This window comes from Cetorhinus maximus, chromosome 5 (genome assembly GCF_964194155.1).
Source record: "Cetorhinus maximus chromosome 5, sCetMax3.hap1.1, whole genome shotgun sequence".
Lineage (NCBI taxonomy): Eukaryota > Metazoa > Chordata > Chondrichthyes > Lamniformes > Cetorhinidae > Cetorhinus > Cetorhinus maximus.
In genome coordinates, this window is record NC_135883.1 from 173163548 (window position 1) to 173185515 (window position 21968).

At 41.8% G+C, this 21968-nt stretch overlaps 1 protein-coding gene across 1 annotated transcript in view; it reads left to right on the top strand.

Annotated features, from left to right (window-relative positions):
• The window catches only part of enah (ENAH actin regulator), a 519571-nt gene that overhangs the window by 231929 nt on the left and 265674 nt on the right, over positions 1–21968 (top strand). The window contains exon 4 of the mRNA XM_078542818.1: positions 19870–20047. Coding sequence (XP_078398944.1) covers positions 19870–20047 — 178 coding nt within the window. The remainder of the gene's footprint in view (positions 1–19869; positions 20048–21968) is intronic.

Below are 21968 nucleotides of genomic sequence, written 5' to 3' on the forward strand. Positions count from 1 at the left end.
GTAGAGGGTCCAACAAGGGACGGCGCAGTGCTGGACTTAATTCTGGGGAATGAAGCTGGACAGGTGGCTGAGGTGGTGGTGGGTGAGCATTTTGGTGATAGCGACCACAACATGGTACAATTTAAGCTTGTTCTGGACAAAGAAATAGACAAGTTGCAAAAAAATGTTTTGTATTGGGAGAGAGTGGATTTAAGGCAGGATCTGGCCAGGATAGACTGGGAACAGCTACTTGTGGGGAAATCTACAGAGGAGCAGTGGGAGGCATTCAGAAAAGAAATGGGGAGGGTACGGCTCAACATGTTCTCACTAGGGTGATAGGAGGGAGTAACAAGCCCAGAGAACCATGGATGATTAGAGATATTCAGGATACGATGAGAAGGAAAAGAGCTGCTTTTAGCAGGTACAAGGGAAGCAAATCAGCGGAGGCATTAGTGGAGTACAGAAAGTGCAGGGTGGTGCTTATGAAAGCAATTAGGAGAAAAGAGGGGATATGAGAAAGCTCTGGCTGGTAAAAGTAGGGAAAATCCCAAGATATTCTATCAGTATATCAATGGGAAGAGGATAACCAGGGAAAGAGTAGGGCCCATAAGGGACCAAGGGGGCAATCAATGGGTGGAGCCAGAGGACATCGGTAGTGTTGAATGAATACTTCACATCCACCTTCATCCAAGAGAACGAGGATGGAGGTATGGAACTCTGGGAGAGAGACTGCGAGGTTCTTGGGCAAATTGATATAGGGAGTGACAAGGTATTGGAGGTGTTGGCAGGCTTAAAAGTGGACAAATCTCCAGGTCTGGATGATTTGTGTCCCAGACTGCTGAGGGAGGCAAGGGAGGAGATCGCAGGGGCTCTGACCCAAATTTTTAATTCCCCTCTGGCCACAGGGGAGGGTGCCAGAGAACTGGAGAACAGCTAATATGGTTCTGCTATTTAAGAAGGGTTGTAGAGATAAGCCAGGGAACTACAGGCCAGTGAGTCTCACGTCAGTGGTAGGGAAAGTATTGGAGAAAATTCTGAAGGAGAGAATCTATCTCCACTTGGAGAGGCAAGGTTTGATCAGGGATAGTCAGCATGGCTTTGTCAGAGGGAGGTCATTCCTCACAAATTTGATTGAATTTTTTGAGGAGGTGACCAGGATGTATAGATGAGGGTAGTGTGGTTGATGTAGTCTATATGGATTTCAGCAAAGCCTTTGTCAAGGTCCCACATGGGAGAGTTATAAAGAAGGCAAATGCACATGGGATACAGGGTAATTTGATAAGGTGGATTCAAAATTGGCTTAGTTGTAGGAGACAGAGGGTGATGACAGAAGGATGCTTTAGTGACTGGAAGCCAGTGTCCAATGGCGTACCACAGGGATCTGTGCTGGGTCCCCTATTATTTGTCATTTATATAAACAACATAAATGACTATGTGGGGGGTAGGATTAGTAAATTTGTGGATGACACAAAGATTGGCCGGGTTGTTAACAGTGAGGTTGAGTGTCTTGGGCTACTGGAAGATATAGACGGGAAGGTCAAATGGGCAGATAAGTGACAGATGGAATTTAACCCTGAAAAGTGTGAGGTGATACACTTTGGAGGGAGTAATTTGACAAGGAAGTATTCAATGAACAGCATAACACTAGGAAGTTCTGAGGAACAAAGGGACCTTGGCGTGTGTGTCCATAGATCTCTGATGGTGGAGGGGCATGATAGTGAGGTGGTGAAAAAGGCATAAGGGACACTTGCCTTTATCAATCGAGGCATAGATTACAAAAGTAGGGAGGTCATGTTGGAGTTCTATAGAACCTTGGTGAGGCCACAGCTGGAGTACTGTGTGCAGTTCTGGTCATCACATTATAGGAGTGATGTGACTGCACTGGAGGGGGTGCAGAGGAGATTCACCAGGATGTTGCCTGGGATGAAACATTTAAGTTATGAAGAGAGGTTGTATAGACTTGGGTTGTTTTCGTTGGAGCAGAGAAGGCTGAGGGGTGACCTGATCGAGTTGTACAAGATTATGAGGGGCATGGACAGGGTGGATAGGGAGCAGCTGTTCCCCTTAGTTGAAGGGTCAGTCACGAGGGGGCATAAGTTCAAGGTGAGGGGCAGGATGTTTAGGGGGGATGTGAGGAAAAACCTTTTTACCCAGAGGGTGGTGACAGTCTGGAATGCACTGCCTGGGAGGGTGATGGAGGCGGGTTGTCTCACATCCTTTATAAAGTACCTGGATGAGCACTTGGCACGTCATAACATTCAAGGCTATTGGCCAAGTGCTGGTAAATGGGATTAGGTAGGTTGGTCAGGTGTTTCTCATGCGTCGGTGCAAACTCCATGGGCCGAAGGTCCCTTCTGTACTGAGAGATTCTGTGATGTATTCAAAATCACAAGGTCGCAAGAGAATCTGTTCCCACTGGCAGAAAGGTCAACAACTAGAGGTCACAGGTGTTTTGTCGAAGACCCAAAGACGACATGAGGACAAACCTTTTACAGCGAGTGGCTTGGATCTGGAATGCACTAACTGTGAGTGTGCTAGAGGCAAATTCAGTTGTGGCTTTCAAAAAGGAATTGGATTTAGTGTTGAAGAGAGAAAATTTAAAGGGATACAAGGAAAGGGCAGAGAAGTGGGACTAATTGAATTACTCATGCAGAGTGCATAGACACGACAGGCCGAATGGTGGTCTCCTGTGCTGCAACCATTCGATGATTCTCCATACATTATGATGAATGGGTCAAAAATCCAGCTGAGTTGAAGAGTGAGACTTTGGTTCCTTATGCAGTTCACAGCAAACAATCAGCATCTTTATTAATACTTATCCAGAAGCTGCAACCAACTCAATAACTTTGATTAAATGAATTTTAAAAAACTAAACTCGAACACAGCCTTTTTCTCCTGGGTTTTATCTAAAATTGATGGAAAGCAGTTCACACTGTTGAATCCCATTTATTGAGAAATTAATGCGAGGGAGTGATACAGTTTTAACAGTGTTTATTAATAGCATGTTTTTAAATTTTTGTACTTCTCTTTGTGGCTCTTAATAGTTTCTTTGTGTCTTCGTGTGCTTCCTGTATTTCTCCCAGTCTGTTTGATTCCCACTATTTTTGGCATATGTATGAACTGCTTCCTTTAGCCTTTTGTGTTACCCCCTGTCTTGACTGTCATTGCTTTGCTATACAACTTGAATTTTTAATTTTTTGCTCTATGTATTGGTGTTGTACTTGACAAAATACGTCTTTGAAGGCCTCCTGTTTTTCTGTACCTTCATCTGTTACCAGCTCAGTCCTGTTTAACATGTTCAGTTTACATCCCATACCTTCAAAGTCAGCCTAACAGGTTTTAATCTTAAGATAAAAGCAAAAAACTGCGGATGCTGGAAATCCAAAACAAAAATAAAAATACCTGGAAAAACTCAGCAGGCCTGACAGCATCTGCGGAGAGGAGCACAGTTAACGTTTCGAGTTCGTATGACTCTTCAACAGATTTTAATCTTGGTTTGTGTGTGATCTTTTACCTTCTTGACGAACTCTATCATGTTTGGGAGCACCTTGCAAATTGTGATCATAAGTGCAAGTTTATTAATTAATTCTAGTTGTTAATTCTTCAAATCTGGTCTGGCCTGTTCTCTTGTTAGTCTATAATCATTGTTTCAAAAATCTGTCTTGAATGCACTAGAAATTCATTGCCTTTACGACTTGAGCTGTTTTATATCTCCAGGTCTGCGTAAAAATTAAAATTTCCCATTATAACTGCTTTGTCTTTGCAACATGTTTTTCTGATCTCTATTTATTCATTCTGTGAGTTCACCACTACTGTCAGGAAGACTGCATATAACTCCCACCAGTGTCAAACATTTTCTGGTTTTTCTTTAATTCTGCCCACCAGAGTGTTTACACTGCCTGCTCTCAATTAGTGATATCCTTTCTTCCAACTGCTGTTATATTGTCCTTTAGAAATGTTGCTTTTCCTTTGTAACTGACATTTGTGTAACCACTGATGTCATATAGCACCATTTGATAAGCTGGTTTCTCATGGCATGTTTGAGTTGTTGGAACTGGGTATGTATGAAAATGTAAAGTTCAAGACGTGATACATGGGTGTTTGTCATCTAATCATATGACCTGTGCAACTGTTCCTCAGAAGCATGCATAAAATAACCAAACACTGCTGGTCCCTTGGTCATGAGATTTGTTTCTCTTAATCAGTGACTTGGTGGATGTTATCAAATCTATCACTTTTCAGATGACACCACACCCCACCCCAGAGTTGTTGAATGACAAGATGGCAATTTATTCTCTAGACTGATGCAGATAGTACAATTTATGAACAATCTTCAGAGGTGTATTTTCTTCCGGTAATGATATTTTCACCATTTCAAAGTCATTGAGTTTTCTTTGACATTTCAGTTAGCTTGAGAAATTGCATTCAATTAGCATTCGGGCAAACAGGTGGTAATGTTGGATGGAAAATTTGATAAAATGACATTGAGTATTGCTAGAAAAAGAAACATGCTGTTGAAGCTTTGGTTGTATGTATATAAGTCGGGTGGAATGCCTGAGGTGGCGGCTGCGGCAAAGGGCAGGGCGGTCCGTCTCGCAAGGCGTCGAAACAGTCGCTGAATAAAATCACCAAGAAGCCACCTAAGAAGCAGAGAAAATCTCGCAAGCAGAGCTATTCCACTTACGTGTACAAGGTGCTGACCCAGGTCTACCCTTCCACCAGGATCTCATCCAAGGCCATGAGTGTTATGAATTCCTTCGTTGTCGACATTTTCGAGCACATTGCCTCCGAGGCTTCGCACCTCATTCACTACAGCCTTACCAACTTGGCCAGGGAGATCCAGAATGCCGTCCGCCTCATGCTGCCAGGGGAACTGGCCAAACACGCCATTTCCGAAGGCACCAAAGCGGTCCCCAAATACACCAACTCAGTTTAGCTCGATCATTCTAAAGATTATAATCTATATAATATATGTATGTATGTACCAACCTTCGGCTGTTTGCAATAGGCAGAGTACTGATGGTACTCAATCAACCCATGCTTACAAAACTCAAAAACATAATTTAAAAAAAAATTCATCCACGGGATGTGGCCAACCCTAGTTGCCCTTGAGAAGTGGTGGTGAGTTGCCTTCTTGAACCGCTGCAGTCCATGTGGTATAGGTACACCCACAGTACTGTCAGGAAGGGAGTTCCAGGATTTTGATCCAGTGACAGTGAAGGAACAGCGATATATTTCCAAGTCAGGATGGTGAGTGACTTGGAGGGGAACTTCCAGGTGGTGGTGTTCCCATCTATCTTCTGCCCCTGTCCTAGATGGTAGTGGTCGTGGTTTTGGAAGGTGCTGTCGAAGGAGCCTTGGTGAATTCCTGCAATGCATCTTGTAAATGGTACACACTGCTGCTACTGTGCGTGGGTGGTGGAGAGAGTGAATGTTTGTTGATGTGGTGCCAATCAAGCGGACTGCTTTGTCCTGGATGGTGTCAAGCTTCTTGAGTGTTGTGGAAGCTGCACTCATCCGAGCAAGTGGGGAGTATTCCATCACACTCCTTACTTGTGCCTTGTAGATAGTGGACAGGTTCTTGGGGAGTCAGGGGGTGAATTATTTATCGCACGATTCTGTCTAACATTAGATGTGATTCTGTGATCGAGCAGCACTTGATGAATAATCATCAGTGTGTTAAGAATTACACTAGCACCCAATTTAAGATTATCAGTTGAGCTCGCAATACAGCTCACTTACACTTGCTAGAAGCTATGTATATTCATATGCAGGGACCTGACCTCTGCAGGCAAAAGTAATATCTAGAGACATTGCACCTTTTTTGAATAAGCAAGAGCATGGGGTGCAATAGCTCCCTAGTGCATTCACATTGGCACCATCTTGACCAATCAGAACTGATATCAGCACCTCTTTTCTCATGCAGTATAAATTGTTGTTCCCTTTGAAATTTGGCATTGTTGCATCTATCCCGTTTAGTGTAAGATGAAAAGCTTCGACAGCATGTCTCTTTTCTCAGCAATACTTAAGTTTTGTACTACTGTTATGAAGTAAGAATAATCAACTGGCAGAGAGCGGACTTCAACGGGGCAAGAACAGAGCTGGGCTGGATGGACTGGAACCAAAGTTTGGCGGGAAAAACAGTAGCTGAACAATGGGCTACCTTCAGAGAAGAGGTGGTTTGGGCACAGTCAAGCAATGTTCCCTCAAAAGGGAAGGGTAGGACAAACAAATCCAGAGCTCCCTGGAGGACAAAGGAGATAGAAATTAAATTAAAGAAGAAAAAGTATGTTTACAACAGGTGTCAGGTAGCAAATACAATTGAAGACCAAGTTGAATACAGAAGCTTCAGAAGGGATGTGTAAAAGCAAATAACGGGAAGCAAAGTGGGATTATGCAAAAAGACTGGCAGTTAACAAAAGGAAATCCCAAGGTATTCTATAAACACCTATAAGCAAAAGGGTGGTAAAAGGAAGGGTAGGGCCGATTAGGGACCAAAAAGGGGATTTATACATTGTGGCAAGATGCATGGCTGTGGTGTTAAATCAATACTTTGCATCTGTGTTTACCTACGAGGCAGATGCTGCCTTGGCCATGGTGACAGAGGAGGAAATTCAGTCAATAGAAGGGCTTAAAATTGGTGAGGAGGAGCTACTTAAAGCTGATAAGGCACCGGGACCAGATGAGATGCATCCAAGAATATTGAAGCAAGTAAGAGTGGAAATTACAGAGGCACTGGCAATAGTCTTTCAATGTTCCCTGGATTCGGGGGAGGTGCAGAAGGACTGGAGAATTGCAGACATTATGCCCTTGGTCAAAAAAGGTTGTAAAGATCTGCCCTGCAATTACAGACCAGTCAGTTTAACTTTGGTGGTGGAAAACTTCTAGAAATACATATTGGGGTTCGAATTAATAGTCACATGGAAAAATGTAGATTGATTCAGAAGAGTCAGCATGGATTTGTTAAAGGAAAATCATGTCTAATTAAGTTGCTGGAGTTTTTTGAAGAGGTAACAGAGATGGTTGATGAGGGCAAGGCCGTTGATGTGGTGTATATGGACTTCCAAAAGGCGTTCGATACAGTTCCACGCCACAGACTTGTGAGGAAAGTTATAGGTCATGGAATAAAAGGAACACTAGCAATGTGGATACAAAATTGACTGAGGGATAAGAAACAGAGCAATGGTTAATGGGTATTTTTTGGGCCAGAAGAAGGTTTGTAGTGGAGTTCCCCAGGGATTGGTAATGGGACCCTTGCTCTTCCTGATATATATAAATGATCTAGATCTTGATGTACAGGGGACAATTTCAAAGGTTGCGGATGACTCAAAACTTGGCAGAATTGTAAACTGTGAGGAGGACAGTGTAGAACTCCAAAAGGACATTGGCACGTTGGTGGAGTGGGTAGATAAGTGGCAGATGAAGCCCAATGTGGAGAAGTGTGAGGTGATACACTTTGGTACAAAGAACATGGAGAGACAGTGTAAAATAAAGGATACTATTCTAAAGGGTGTGCAGGAGCAGAGAGACCTGGGTGCATATGTACATAAGTCTTTAAAGGTGGAAGGACAGGTCGAGAGCTGTTTCTAAAGCATACAGTATTCTAGGCTTCATTATTAGGGACACAGAGTACAAGAGCAGGGAGGTTATGATGAACTTTCATATAAGACACTGGTTAGACCTCAGCTGGAGTATTGTGTACAGTTCTGGGCACCACACTATAGGAAGGATGTGAACACATTGGAGAGAGTACAGGAGAGGTTTACGAGAATGGTTCCAGGGATGAGAGACTTCAGCTCAGAGGAAAGATTGGAGGAGTTGGGACTGTTTTCCTTGGAGAGGAGAAGGCTGAGAGGAGACTTGATAAGTTTTCAAAATCATGAGGGGTCTGGACAGAGTAGATAGGCAGAAATTGTTCCCGCTCGTAAATGGATCGAGAACCAGAGGGCACAGTTTTTAAAGTGTTTTGCAAAAGAAGCAAATGAGAGGTGAGAAAAAACTTTTTCACACAGCGATTAGTTAGGATTTGCAGTGTGGTGGAGGCAGGTTCAATGGAGGAATTCAAGATTGCATTGGATGATTATCTAAATAGAAACAACGTGCTGCAGGTTTAGGGGGAAAAGGCTGGAGACTGGCACTAAGTAAAAAAGTGCTCAGAGGGTCAGTGCAGACATGATGGGCCAAATGGCCACCTCCTATACCGTAACAATTCTGTGATGAACAAAATATAATTTTAAGTTGAATTAATGTATTTCTATATATATATATATATATAAATGTGCATTTGTGTGTTGAGAAAAGAAAAAAAAAACTGGTTTCAGTTTCTTTTAGTTTTTGTTTATGAATTTTGGTGCCTGGGTGTCTGGATAGACATGTCACTAAAAGGTTTCCAGTCTTCTGGGTTTGTTTTGGGGCAAAGTGAACTTTGGCAAGCTGGGAGTGACTGAGAGATTGTTCATGTCATGCCAGCTATTGGCCAGAAGCATGGCCTTGTGTATAGGTGTTCCATAAGATATTTTTCAGTTGTGAATGCAAAACTTATCCTTTTTTGTTCTTTATTTCTTCATGGGCTGTGATTACCACTGGCAAGACCAGAATTTGTTGTCCATCCTTAATTGCCCTTGAACTAAGCCATTTGAATGGGTAGTTAAGAGTCAACTACATTGCTGTGATTCTGGAGTCACATGTAGGCCAGACCAGGTAAGGATGGCAGATTTCCTTACCTAAAGGACATTAGTGAAACCAGAAGAGCTTTTACGACAATCAATGGTAGTTGGCATGGTCATCACTCTGACACTAGCGTTTATGTTCCAGATTTATTAATTGAATTTAAATTCCACCAGCTGCCATGGCAGGATTTTAGCCCACATCCCCAGATCATTGCCTGGGCTTCTGGATTACTGCTCCAGTGACATTACCATTACATCTTGAACCCTCTTTCATTTTATTTGTGATTTCTGCTGATTTAAGTTTTTTGTTACAGTAAACGTCTTAAGTGAAACCTTGTTCACTGGTTTATTTCCATTAGTTGTTTGGTCAAAGCAGTCCATGTTCATCTGCAGCAAGACCTGGACAACATTCAGGCTTGGGCTGATCAGTGGCAAATATATTCGTGCCAGGCAGTGACCATCTGTAGCAAGAGAGAATCCAACCATCTTCCTTTGACATTCAGTTGCATTACCATTGCTGATTCCCCCACTATCAATATCCTGGGAGTTACCGCTGACCAGAAACTGAACTGGACCAGTCATATAAATACTGTGGCCACAAGAGCAAGTCAGAGTGCTTTGAAAACTATACTTACCTAGTTGAGAGTGGTGGTTGGGAACATCAATTCCCAAAGGACCTTGGTCTGCAGAAGCCCCAGGAGCAGGCTTCATATGCAGAATTTTTATGTTCTTTGGGCCCATGCCCCTGTGCATGAAGAAAAAAAACCCAGGTCAGGTGAGCAGGAGCAGAGCACCATGGAAGACTAGACAGAAGACAGGGAATGGTCTCAAAAGAAAGTCTTAGGTAGGGGACCGAGACCGGAGGGAGACAGGTTCCCGTTAAGTTAAGGTAAATAAAGAGAGGAGCAGAGAAACTGGCTGCAAACAGGAAAAGGGCTGCGGGTGGCAGACTTCAGCCCTGGTAATGGACGAGGACTCAGGAGAAGCCTCTAAGACCCAAGAAGGCAGCCGAAGTTTGGTGACTCAGAGCTGCAGGTTATTGGGCAAAGGTACCCCTTTGGAGTAGTAACATTCTGCTCGATGGGGCTAAAAGTTGAATTTGTGCTTGAGTTGGTGCCCAAGTGCATACTCGGGAATCCAGGGGAATAACATCTCGGGAGATGAGTTTGTAACCATGTGAGGTGGGCTGTTGTTGATTGCGTCCGAGTTGGAGTGACTTTTGGAGAGAATTCCCAGGTTAGATTTTTTAAGGTGAAGACTTGAATCGCTCATTAGAGAGGAACATAGGAACATAAGAAATAGGAGCAGCAGTGGGCCATTTGGCTTGTCGAGTCTTCTCTGCTATCAATGGCTGATCATCTACCTCATGCCATTTTTCCCACTATCCCCCATCTCTTGATGTAATTAGTATCCAAGAATCTTAATTGATTTCTGTCTTGAACATACTCAATGACTGAGCTTCCACAGCCCTCTAGGGTAGAGAATTCCAAAGATTTACCACCCTGAGTGAAGAAATTCTTCCTCATCTCGATCTTAATTGGCCTGCCCCTTATTCTGAGACTGTCCCCTGGTTCTAGACTCACCAGCCAGGGGAAACATCATCTCCACATCTATCCTGTCATGCCCTGCAAGAATTTTGCAAGTTTCAATGACATCACTTCTCATTCTTCAAAACTCTCGAGAATACAGGCCCAGTCTCCTCAATCTCTCTTCATAAGACAATCCTGCCATCCCAGGGATTAGTCTGGTGAACCTACATTGCATTCCCTCAATGGCAACTACATCCTTCCTCAGATAAGGAGACCAAAACTGGACACACTACTCCAGATGCTGTCTCACCAAGACTCTTTACAATTGCAGCAAGACATCTTTACTCCTGTACTCAAATTCCTTTGTGATGAAGACCTTGCTAATTGCTTGTTGCACCTGCTTTTAGTGACTCATGAACAAAGACACTCATGTGCCTTTGGAGATCACCACTTCCCAACCTCTCATCATTTAAGAAATATTCTGTCTGTTTTTCTATCACAGTGGATAACTTAACACTTACATTATATTCCATCTGCCATGTTCTTGCTCGTTCACTTGGCCTACTCAAATCCCCTTGAATCCTCCTTGCATCCTCTTCCCAACTCACATTTCCGTCTAGTTTTATGTCATCAACAAATTTGGAAATATTCCATTTGGTCCCCAAGTTCAAATCATTTTTATAGATTGTGAGCAGCTGTGGCCCAAGTACTGATCCTTGCGGCATCCCATTAGTAACAGCTGCCACCCTGAGAATGACCTGTTTATTTCTACTCCCTGTTTTCTGTCTGTTAACCAATTTGCAATCCATAACAGTATATTACCCCCAATCCCATGTACTCTAATTTTTTTTACTAATTAGGTCCTATGTGAGACCTTATTGAAAGCCTTCTGAAAATCCAAATTCACTACATCCACTGGTTCTCATTTATCTATGCTGCAAGTAACATCCTCAAAAAAACTCTCAACAGGTTTGTCAAACATGATCCCCCTTTCATAAACCCATGTTGACTCTGTCCAATGTTACGACCACAGCAGTATAATTACTGCGCAAGCCAAATCTCAGAGGGAAACTTGGCTTACGGACCACAACCTTTTTTTTTGTATTCTAATAACGAGAAGATGATGTACCACTCTCAGCAGTAAGAGGTCCAGTAACACTTCTGGGTTAAAATTGAAATTAAAAGTTTTATTAACAAAAGAAAAATAAAAGAAAACTTAAGCACGCAAGATTACAGTTACACAATTAAGGTTAGTCTTAGAAAACAGTCCCCCAAAACACTCTACTTGGCCAAACCCACTATTATGCTACAGCAGGTGGTATTTACCAGGCTGACCAAATCCACAAGGGAAACCTGGCCACGAGATCACAACGGGTTTGCAATTTGTATTTATTACGAGAAGATTTGTGCACTGAATTCAGAAGTAACGAGTCCACTAACACGTTTAGAGATTTTTAAAAGTAAATTGAAACATTTATTTAAAAAAGTGAATAAAACACGTACTCATGATTACAATTACATGGTTACTTAATATTATAACAATTCCCAAAATTCCTAGTTAACCAGATTTCTGACTATACTCCCCCTTTAAGGCAACAGTCCAAAATAGATTTTAAATTTATATGGACAATCCAGCAAGGCTACCCACAAGCACCCACACGACAATGGAATTCCAAAGGCTTTTAACACAGCTTTGGTTACTGGAACAGTATACTTCTGCAAAGTGGCTATCGGCTTTTCCCCAAGTCTGTTTCACATATTTCAGATATTACACGGCCACACCTCATACAACCTTCCATCCTCCTTTAAATATACTTTTCCTCCTTTGATTTGTAAATCCCATTGTTCCCACATGTCTTTGGAACTTACTTTCCCCATAAATATAAAAATCTTTTATGTTGTCATTATAGCCAGCACTTTTGGGAGAAATCAACGTAATAACCTGCCTTATTTATCTTGTTAGCTGTAAACATCCTATCATGTCTTTTTGAAAACCAAACAGCTCTCATTTATCTTAAAATGCAAATTTCATTTACACCCTATCTGCTGAGACTTTACCCTAGTTCACTCATTAACATTTCATATGCCCTTTACACCTAACTCTTGATAATTTCAAACTTACAGTCTATCCATCTCTAATTGAATTAAATCAGCCACACAGACAGAGCCATCCACACACACACAAACATAAGCCTACTTTACAATACCCCACAATAATATTATGAAAAATATGATAGTTTTGTGACACCCACAAGTAAACACTTTCCAGGCAATGCTCCGTTATAGATATTTAAATATGGAATCCAGTAGTATCTCACAAGGCAGACTGCGGTAGCTTCAATAAAGGTTGCCGCACGACCTGTACCCTCTTCCACTTTGCTATGGAATTCACTTCGGAAATCAAATTGCTTGTTGCAGCCCAAGACTTTTCACCAGCTCAAACAGCTCCAGCTATCTCCAGCTTAACAGCTCAACAGCTGTCCACGGTAACTCTAAAATACCTTTTTTCCCTTGCATTTCAGTCCCATTGTTCTCACACCCCTTTTGAAACTCAAACCCTCCCAAATATAAGATCTTTCATGTTTCCATCTTGTCTTTGCTTTTGGGTTAATAAAAATATAATATCCCCACTACTATTTACCTCTGGACTCCTTTAAGATGCAAATATTTCCTTGTTACCTCTGAAGCTCAACAACCTCCCAACTTATCTAAAAATGTAAATGTTAGTATATCTAGCCTATTATACCTCAAACTTAACACCTTTACCCTTTTCATGTTTCCAAACACCCAGACAGCCTGACTCTTATCAACCTCTTGCCCAGTTTAATTAAATCTCACGCACGCGCGCGCGCGCGTGCACGCGCGCACACACACACACACGCACGCACACATGCCCTTCTTTACAGAATAACACACTATTCCCCAAAATATTTTTTTAAAAAATCCATTCTCACACCAAACATATCAGTCATTTCCAAGTGTTCAGTTACATGAGCATGTGAATTAGGAGCAGGAGTAGACCACTTGAGCCAGCCCTACCATGCAATAAGATCATGGCTGATCTGATTTTAAACTCAACTCCACATTCTCGCCTACCCCCTTGCTCATCAAGAATCTATCTACCACTGCCTTAAAAAGATTCAAAGACTTTGCTTACACTACGTTTTGAGGAAGAGAGTTCTAAAGATTTGCGACCCTCAGAAAAAAAGTGTCCTTATCTCTGTCTTAAACGAACAACCCCTTATTTTTAAACAGTGACCCCTAGTTCTAGATTCTCCCACAAGAGGAAACATCCTTTCCACATCCACCCTTTTAAGACCCCTCAGGATCTCGTATGTTTCAATCAAGTCACGTCTTACTCTCCTAAACCATAAGACGTAGGAGCAGAAGTAGGCCATTCGACCCGTCGAGTCTGCTGTACCATTCAATGAGATCATGGCTGATCTGCTAATCCTCAACTCCACTTTCCTGCCATTTCCCCATAACTCTTAATTCCCTTACTGATTAAAAATCTGTCTATCTCAGCCTTGAATATACTTAACAACCCAGCCTCTACAGAACTCTGCTGTAAAGAATTCCACAGATTGACTACCCTCAGAGAAGAAATTCCCCCTCACCCCTGTCTTAAATGGGTGAGCCCTCTGGTCCGAGAGTCTCCCACAAGGGGAAACAACCTATCAGTGGTTATCCTGTCAAGCCCCCTAAGAATCTTATATGTTTCAATAAGGTCACCCCTCATTCTTCTGAACTCCCATGAGTACAGGCCCTACCTACTCAACCTCTCCTCATAAGAAAATTCCTCCACTCCTGGGATCAACCTAGTGAACCTTCTCTGGACTGCCTCCAATGCCAGTATATCTTTCCTTAGATAAGAGGACCAAAACTGTTCAAAATATACTCGGTGTGGTCTAACTAGTGCCTTGTGTACTTTTAGCAACACTTCCCTATTTTTATACTCCATTCCCTTTGAAATAAAGGCCAACATTCATTTGCCTTTCCTATTGCCTGCTGAACTTGTATGCTAGCTTTTTGTGATTCGTGCATGAGGACCCCCAAATCCCTCTGTGCTGCAGCTTTCTTCAGTCTTTCTCCATTGAAGCAATATTCAGCTCCCCTATTCTTCCTGCCAAAGTGCATAACCTCACGTTTTCCCACGTTATATTCCATCTGCCAAGTTTTTGCCCACTCACTTAACTTGTCTATACCCGTCTAGACTTTGTGAGATCCTCACCACTTTGCTTTCCCACCTATTTTTGTGTCATCTGCAAACTTGGCGATAGCACATTCATTTCCCTCATCCAAGTCATTAATACATAAGGTAAATAATTGAGGCCCCAGCACTGATCCCTGTGACATTCCACTAGTTACAGGTTGCCATACCGAAAATGCCCCCCTTATCCCAACTCTCTCTGCCTTCTATTAGTTAGCCAATCCTCTATCGATGCTAATATACTACCCCCAACACTGTGTGCTCTTATCTTATTAAGTAGCCTTATGTGCAGTACCTTATCGAACGCCTTTTGGAAATCCAAACATATTACATCTACTGGTTCCCCTTTATCTATCCTGCTTGTTACCTCTTCAAAGGAATTCTAATAAATTTGTCAAGCATGATTTCACCTTCATGAAACCATGCTGACTCTACTTGATTGTATTAGGCATTTCTAAATGCTTGGCTGTTACATCCTTTATAAGAGACACTCTAACATTTTCCCAGTGACAGATGTTAAGCTAACTGGCCTACAGTTAACTATTTTTTGTCTCCCTCCCTTTTTGAGTAAGGGTATTACTTTGTGGCAGTTTTCCCAGTCCTCTAAGACTTCTCCAGAATCTAAGGATTCTTGGAAGATTAGTACCAGTGCATCTACTATCTGTCTAGTTACTTCCTTTCATATCCTAGGATGCAACCCATTAGGCCCTGGGGACTTATCAGCCCCCTTAGTTTCCCTAGTATTTTTTCTCTAGTGATAGCTATTGTATTTATTTCCTCCTCACCTTTTGCCCCTTGATTATTTAGTATTCCACTTCAGTGGATACAAACCTAGCCTGTCCATCCTGTCCTCATAAGACAACCTGCCCATTCCAGGTATTAGTCTAGTAAATCTTCTCTGAACTGCTTCTAACACATTTATATCTTTCTTAAATACGGAGACTAATACTGTACACAGTACTCCAAATGTGGTCTCACCAGTGGTCTGTATAACTGATGCATAAACTCCCTACTTTTGTAATCAATTCCCCTTGCAATAAATTATAGAATTTTATTAGCTTTCCTAGTTACTTACTGTAACTGCACACTAGCCTTTAGCGATTCATGTACTGGGACACCCAGATCCCTCTGCATCTTGGAGCTCTGCAATCTCCCACCATTTAAACAATAAGCTTTTTTATTCTTCCTGCCAAAATGGGCAATTTCAAATTTTCCCACATTATACTCCATTTGCCAGACCTTTGCCTACTCACTTAACCTGTCCCTTTGTAGCCTCCTTATGTTCTCTTCACAACTTACTTTACTATCTATCTTTGCTAAATTTGCTGATGACACAATCATTGGTCCTTTCATCCAGGCCATTTATATAAATTATAAAACATTGAGGCCTGTTCAGAAACGCAAATACTTATCTTAATGTTAAATTGGCAGTTGAAGGTGGAGAACTCGGGTCTTCTGCGCATGTACCGGCTGGGAAGTGGCCACACATGCGCAGTTAGTGCTTTTTTCCGTTCATTAGTCCGGGAACTGACCCTGCATGCCTGAAGCAAAGAAGAAAAACAGCGCGAAACTGCGGGTCAACAAACCTGAAACCGAAGTGCTGCTCCAGAGAAAATTTCCCAGGGAGCAGGACATAGGGGAGGGGTACAGGGAGAGGTCCCATAAGAAAATCCCAGGCAGGGACAAAGACAGGGATTGGAAAGAGGTTCCAGAAGTAAAGTTAAAGGAAAGGAGTAGAGAAATAGGCTCCGATTCAGAGAGAGAGAGCTGCTGGGAGCAGACTTGAAGCAAAGTGGGCTCAAGAGAAGCCAGAAGACCTGAGAGCGCAGCTGAAGGTTGGTGACTTCGTGCTGCAGGTCGCAGTGATGTCCTGCTTGGATGGCCGATGATCTGAAAGTGTGCATGGAAGGTAAAGCTTGAGCGTACACGGAGATCCAGGGGAAAGGAATGTCAGAAGGTGGGATTGAAACCCTGGCGGTGGGTCCTTGTTGAAGCTGCCCGAGTGGAGCAATGTTTGAAGAGAATTCCAAGTCAAGTTCTTCAGATGTGGAGATTGGAAAGCCTTGTATGAAAGGTGGCTCACAATGTGACAAATGTCTAGGTGGGTTATTGCGAAATCCATGGAATCTACTTTCGTAGCATTTGTCATTTATTTTGGAGTGTAGTGTGTCTGACTACAGTTCACCTGTTAATTCACATTTACCCCATACTTACGCTGAAGAGGTATAAGATGGATATTATAAATTGTTTTATCTTTCTGAACTTATCTGTGTTCATAAAGATATTGCTAGGTAAAGGAATAGTGAATATTTGAATCATCATCTTGTGTTGGTATTGAGACCTTTCCAGCAATTTTATCTGGTGTAATATAGTTGATTTTTCTTGTTTAATAAATGTTTTATTCTTTGCATTAAAAGTTCCATCAGATTCCTGTGAATTTGTTCAGCAACTTTGCTCTACGGTTTCTAAGACAAAAGTTAGGACCTATCAAGCTAGGTTTCTCTCTGGGACCTGACTTGTCCGGGATGAACATCAGCTGGGATTGTAACAGGCCCCAGCACTGATCCCTGTGGTACACCACTCGTTCCATCTTGCCAACCAGAAAATGACCCATTTATGCCTACTCTGTTTCCTGTTAGCCAGCCAATCTTCTATCCATGCCAATGCTTCCCCCTACAACATGAGCTTTTAGTTTCTCTAATTACCTTTGATGTGACACCTTATCAAATGCCTTCTGGAAATCTGTACATCCTTTCAGTGAAATTGGTTGGCTCATAAGTGTTACTGATGTCTGGATGAGTTGTGAAGAACTCCGTGGACTCTGTCTTGGTTGCATTTGGTGTGTAGTGTGATGTGTTCGACCACAGTTTGCCTGTTAATTCACATGTACCTCATATTAACCCTGGATGTTAGAGTATAAGATAGATATTGTAAATTGTTTTATCTTTCTGACATTGGAGAGTAAAGTTTATTTTTGTTGGTTCAAAATCTTGTGCTTTTTTATTAGCAAGTGTCTTGAAGTTCAAACTTTGTCTATACAAAATGTTGTTGGTCCCTCACTGAATCTTCCCAAAAACTTGGTGTCTGGGCAAGGATCTTAACAAAAGGCTGGGAATTCTTCTGCGCATAGCTCACTTCCAGGCTCCCCAAAGCCTGCCAACCACCTACAATGCACAAGTCAGAATTGTAATGGAATACTATCCACTTGCTTGGTTGAGTGCTGTTCCAACAACACTCAAGAAGCTTGACACCATCCAGGACAAAGCAGCCCGCTTGATTGGCACCCCTACCACAAACATTCACTCCCTCCAGCACCAAGGCTCTTTAGACAGCACCTTCCAATTGCATGACTGCTCCCATCTAGAAGGACAAAGACAGCTGATACATGGGAACACCACCACTTGAAAGTTCCCCTCCAAGCCATTCAGCACCCTGACTTGTATGTATATAGATGCTCTTTCACTGTCATCGGGTCAAAATCCTGGAATTCCCTTCCTAACAGCACTATTAGGAAACCTAACACCTATACCACATGGGCTGCAGTGGTTCAAGAAGGCAGCTCACCTCCACCTTCCAAAGGGCAATTAGGGATGGGTAATAAATGCTGGCCTAGCTGTGACACCCACATCCCATGAAAGAATAAAAAAATCTGCTCAACTTTTCCTCATAAGATAACCCCTTAATTCCAGTTAATGAACCTCCTCTGAACTGCTTCTAATGCAAATATTTACTTTCTGAAGTCAGGAGACCAAAACCGTACGCAGTTCTCCAGACGTGGTCTCAACAATGCTGTATACCATTGTAGCAAGACTTCTTTTATACTTTATATTCCATTGTTTTTGCAATAAAGGTCAACATTCCATTTGCCTTTGTAATTACTTGGTGTACCTGCATGCTAATTTTTTTGTGATTCACGTACAAGGATACCTACATTCCCCTGTCCTACAGCATTCTTAGTCTCTCTCTCTCTGCTTAAATAATCTGTTTTCCCCTTTGCCCACCAAAGTGGACAAGTTCACATTTTCCAACATTTTATTCCATCTGCCAAATTTTTGCCCCTCACTTAACCTATCTATATCCCTTTGCAGACTCTGTGTACCCACCTCACAACTTGCTTTCCTACCTGTTCTTGTATCATCAGCAAATTTGGCAACAATACAGTTGGTCCCTTCATCTGAGTCATGAGTATAGATTGTAAATAGTTGAGGCTGCAGCACTGATTTCTGTGGCACTCCACAAGTTACTGTTTCCCAGCCTAAAAGTGACCCATTTATCCCAACCCTGTTTCTTGTTCGTTCGCCAATCCTATATCCATACTAATATATTACCCCCAACACCATGAGCTCTTGCATTTTGTAGTAATCTGTTATGTTGTACCTTTATCAAATGCATTTTGAAAATCCACATACGCTGAATCTACTAGTTCCTCATTTATCCACCCTGCTTGTTACATCCTCAAAGAATTCTAGTTAATTTTACTGTGACATTTCTAATTAATGTTGCTTCATTACACAGTACTTAGATCTAAGATAGCTTTAGCCCTAGTCAGTTCCACAATGTATTATTCCAGGAACCTATCATGAAGACGTTCTACAAAGTCATCTAATTTGAATGTCCCCGTCGATATGAAGATTAAAGTCCCCCACACTTACATTGCATTTGTTGCAAGTTCCAATAATTCCTTGCTGAATGCTCTGTCCAATGTTATTAACCACTGTTAGGGAGCCTATAGACTACTCCCATCAACGTTTTCTGACTTTTGCCATTCATAATTTCCACTAATACTGATTCTACTTCATGATCTTCTGAGGCTAGATCCTTTCTTACTAATGTCCTTATGTCATATTTTTCTATCAGGGCTACTTCCCTGCTTTGCCATTCTTTCTGTCTTTCTGAGCTATTGTGTACCCTGGAAGGACAAAGGGCAGCAGATAATTGGGAACACCACCACATGCAAGTTTCCTCCAAGCTACACACCATCCTGACTTTGCACTATATTAATGTTCCTTCACTGTGACTGGGTCAAAATCCTAACAGCACACGGAATGCAGCGATTCAAGAAGGTGGCTCACCACCACCACCTCAAGGGCACAAAAGAATGGGCAATAAATGCTGGTCTATCCAGTGACACACATGTCCCATGAAAGTGTAAATAAAAAAAAAGTATGGAAATTGCAATTCATCAGTCAAAGCATGTTGCGTATGAGAATCTGTAGTTTCACAAAACTTTTAAGTATAAATAAGATCACTTCTGATCATTCAGTGAAGTTTATGGGAAAGGTGTTTCTATGTAAACTCTAGCTTATTACTTGTATTTTTTAACACTTGAAATGGGTGGAATCCTATTAAAATTTCTGTTGCTCCAGCTCTAAGGGTGACATCACTTTGACTTTAAATTTTCTCTCATCTTGACTTCCAACAGGAGTAGCTCTAGTTCTTGGATTAGACCATTTTTAAACTTCTGACACTGTTTTATTTGCAGGTGGTGATAAACTGTGCCATTCCGAAGGGGCTGAAATACAACCAGGCCACACAGACCTTTCATCAGTGGCGAGATGCCAGGCAGGTGTATGGTCTGAACTTTGGCAGCAAAGAAGATGCCAATGTGTTTGCAAGTGCCATGATGCATGCCTTGGAAGTGCTAAATTCCCAAGACTCAGGTACATGTTCCAAATCTTGATTTAAATGATTGCAATTTCCACCATTTCTTCAGAATCGAGGATGACTTGCTTCCACTCTGGTTCAATAAGTTCTGAGATGGCTGATAAGCCCAATGCGCTAGCTGCACAATCGGCCACAGTTGGATCAGGTGGTACTTGAAGGGTTGGGTATGTGGGTTGTTTGAGGTTTGTGCACACCCTCCAACGCCTCAACTTCACCTTTGTACATTCCCCACAATGGCTTCCTGAAGCTTCCAAAATTTATATTAATGAATACACAATCATTTTAGGTATAGAATAAATGGCTTGGGGGGTAGTCAGGCAGTGACATGTTGAATAGAGGCTAGATTTGTATTCGAACCCCTTGCTTATTCTCCTGCCTTGCTTTAGTGATTTTGTATGAACATAGACAGATTGACAGACAATTCAGTTGAAGTTGGTGGATTGAGAATGGAATTTTCCCATGGGACATCCACATGTTCAATGTGCATCTTCCAGCAGAAGCAACATATTCAGGAGTGGAAACCATAGGGCATTTGTTTCTTTGTTATCTTTCCCAACTCAAAAATGTCCAAGGCCAACGCGGTAGGCCATCGTTCCCACCCCTACCCCCATAGGAACAGGAGTAGGTCATTTAGCCATTCAAGGCTGTTCCGCCATTCATTGAGATCATGGCTGATCTGCAACCCAACTCCATACATCTGCAATTGCTCCATATACCTTCATATCTTTGATTATCAGAAATCTATTAATATCAGATTTAAAATTAACAATTTACTGAGCGCAAATCATCAATTGTGAAGAAGTGTTCCAAACTTCTATCACCCTTTGCATGTAGAAGTGCTACTCCTGAAAGAAAAACAGAAAATGCTGTAAATACTCAGCAGGTCCGGCAGTAAAAATGGTGAGAGAAACTGAATGAATGTTTCAGTTCAGTAACCTTCCTTTATCAGCATGGAATGTTAACTCTGTTTCCCTATTCACAAATGATGCAAGACTTGCTGAATATTTCTAGCCTTTTCTATTTTTATTTCATATTTTCAGAATCCACAGTATTTTGCTTTTGGATTAGTGTTCACTTTGGAAAGGCCTGGCACTAATTTTTAATTTTTTTTTCATCTAGTCCTAGATTCCCCAACCAGCAAAAATACTTTGTATCTGCCCTATGAGTTCCCATGTGTATCTTAACAGCTTTGATCAAATCACTCCTTAATCTTGTAAATTCTTGAGTGTACAACCCTAGTTTGTGTTATAGTTAGGTTGTACTTCAGCTTACCTCATAATTTAACTCTCGGAATCTGGTATCATTCTCGTAAACCTATGCTGCACTTTCTCAAGGGCCTATATCTGCTTTTTAAGGGGCGTTCAGAACTGAACATACCACTGCAGCTGTGGCCTAACCAGGGCTTTGTATAGCTGAAGTGTGACTTCTACCTCCCTTGTGTTCCAGTCATCTGGGTATAAAGGCCAGCGTTTCATTAGCCTTTTAATCATTTTCTATACCTGTCCATGACATTTTAATGAATTGTATATCTGGACCTTCGTTGCTTCTAGCTTTTCACTATCAACAAAGTTGCTCTTGAGGTCAGCTAACAACACAAAACAGCTTAAGGCCTCTATGATGGTTTGGTGATTGTGTACTTCATTGCAGGAGCAGAAGCTGCTAATCGAGATGGTTAATTTCACCCAAAGGAGCTGCTCCTTTAGGGAAGTGCTCAATTACGTTGGTGTTAACTTGTAATATTCATGCATAGTTTTGTGCAGTAAATTCATGTTCCTTGAAGCTGAGCCTGCTTACATGTAAAGATCACCTCCACCTGAGTGGAAAATTCCATTGTTTGATTTAAACCCAAAGGTAAACCAACATTATTGTAACCTGTGCTACCCAATCCTCTGGATAACATTTTATTTCGTGTGCCGA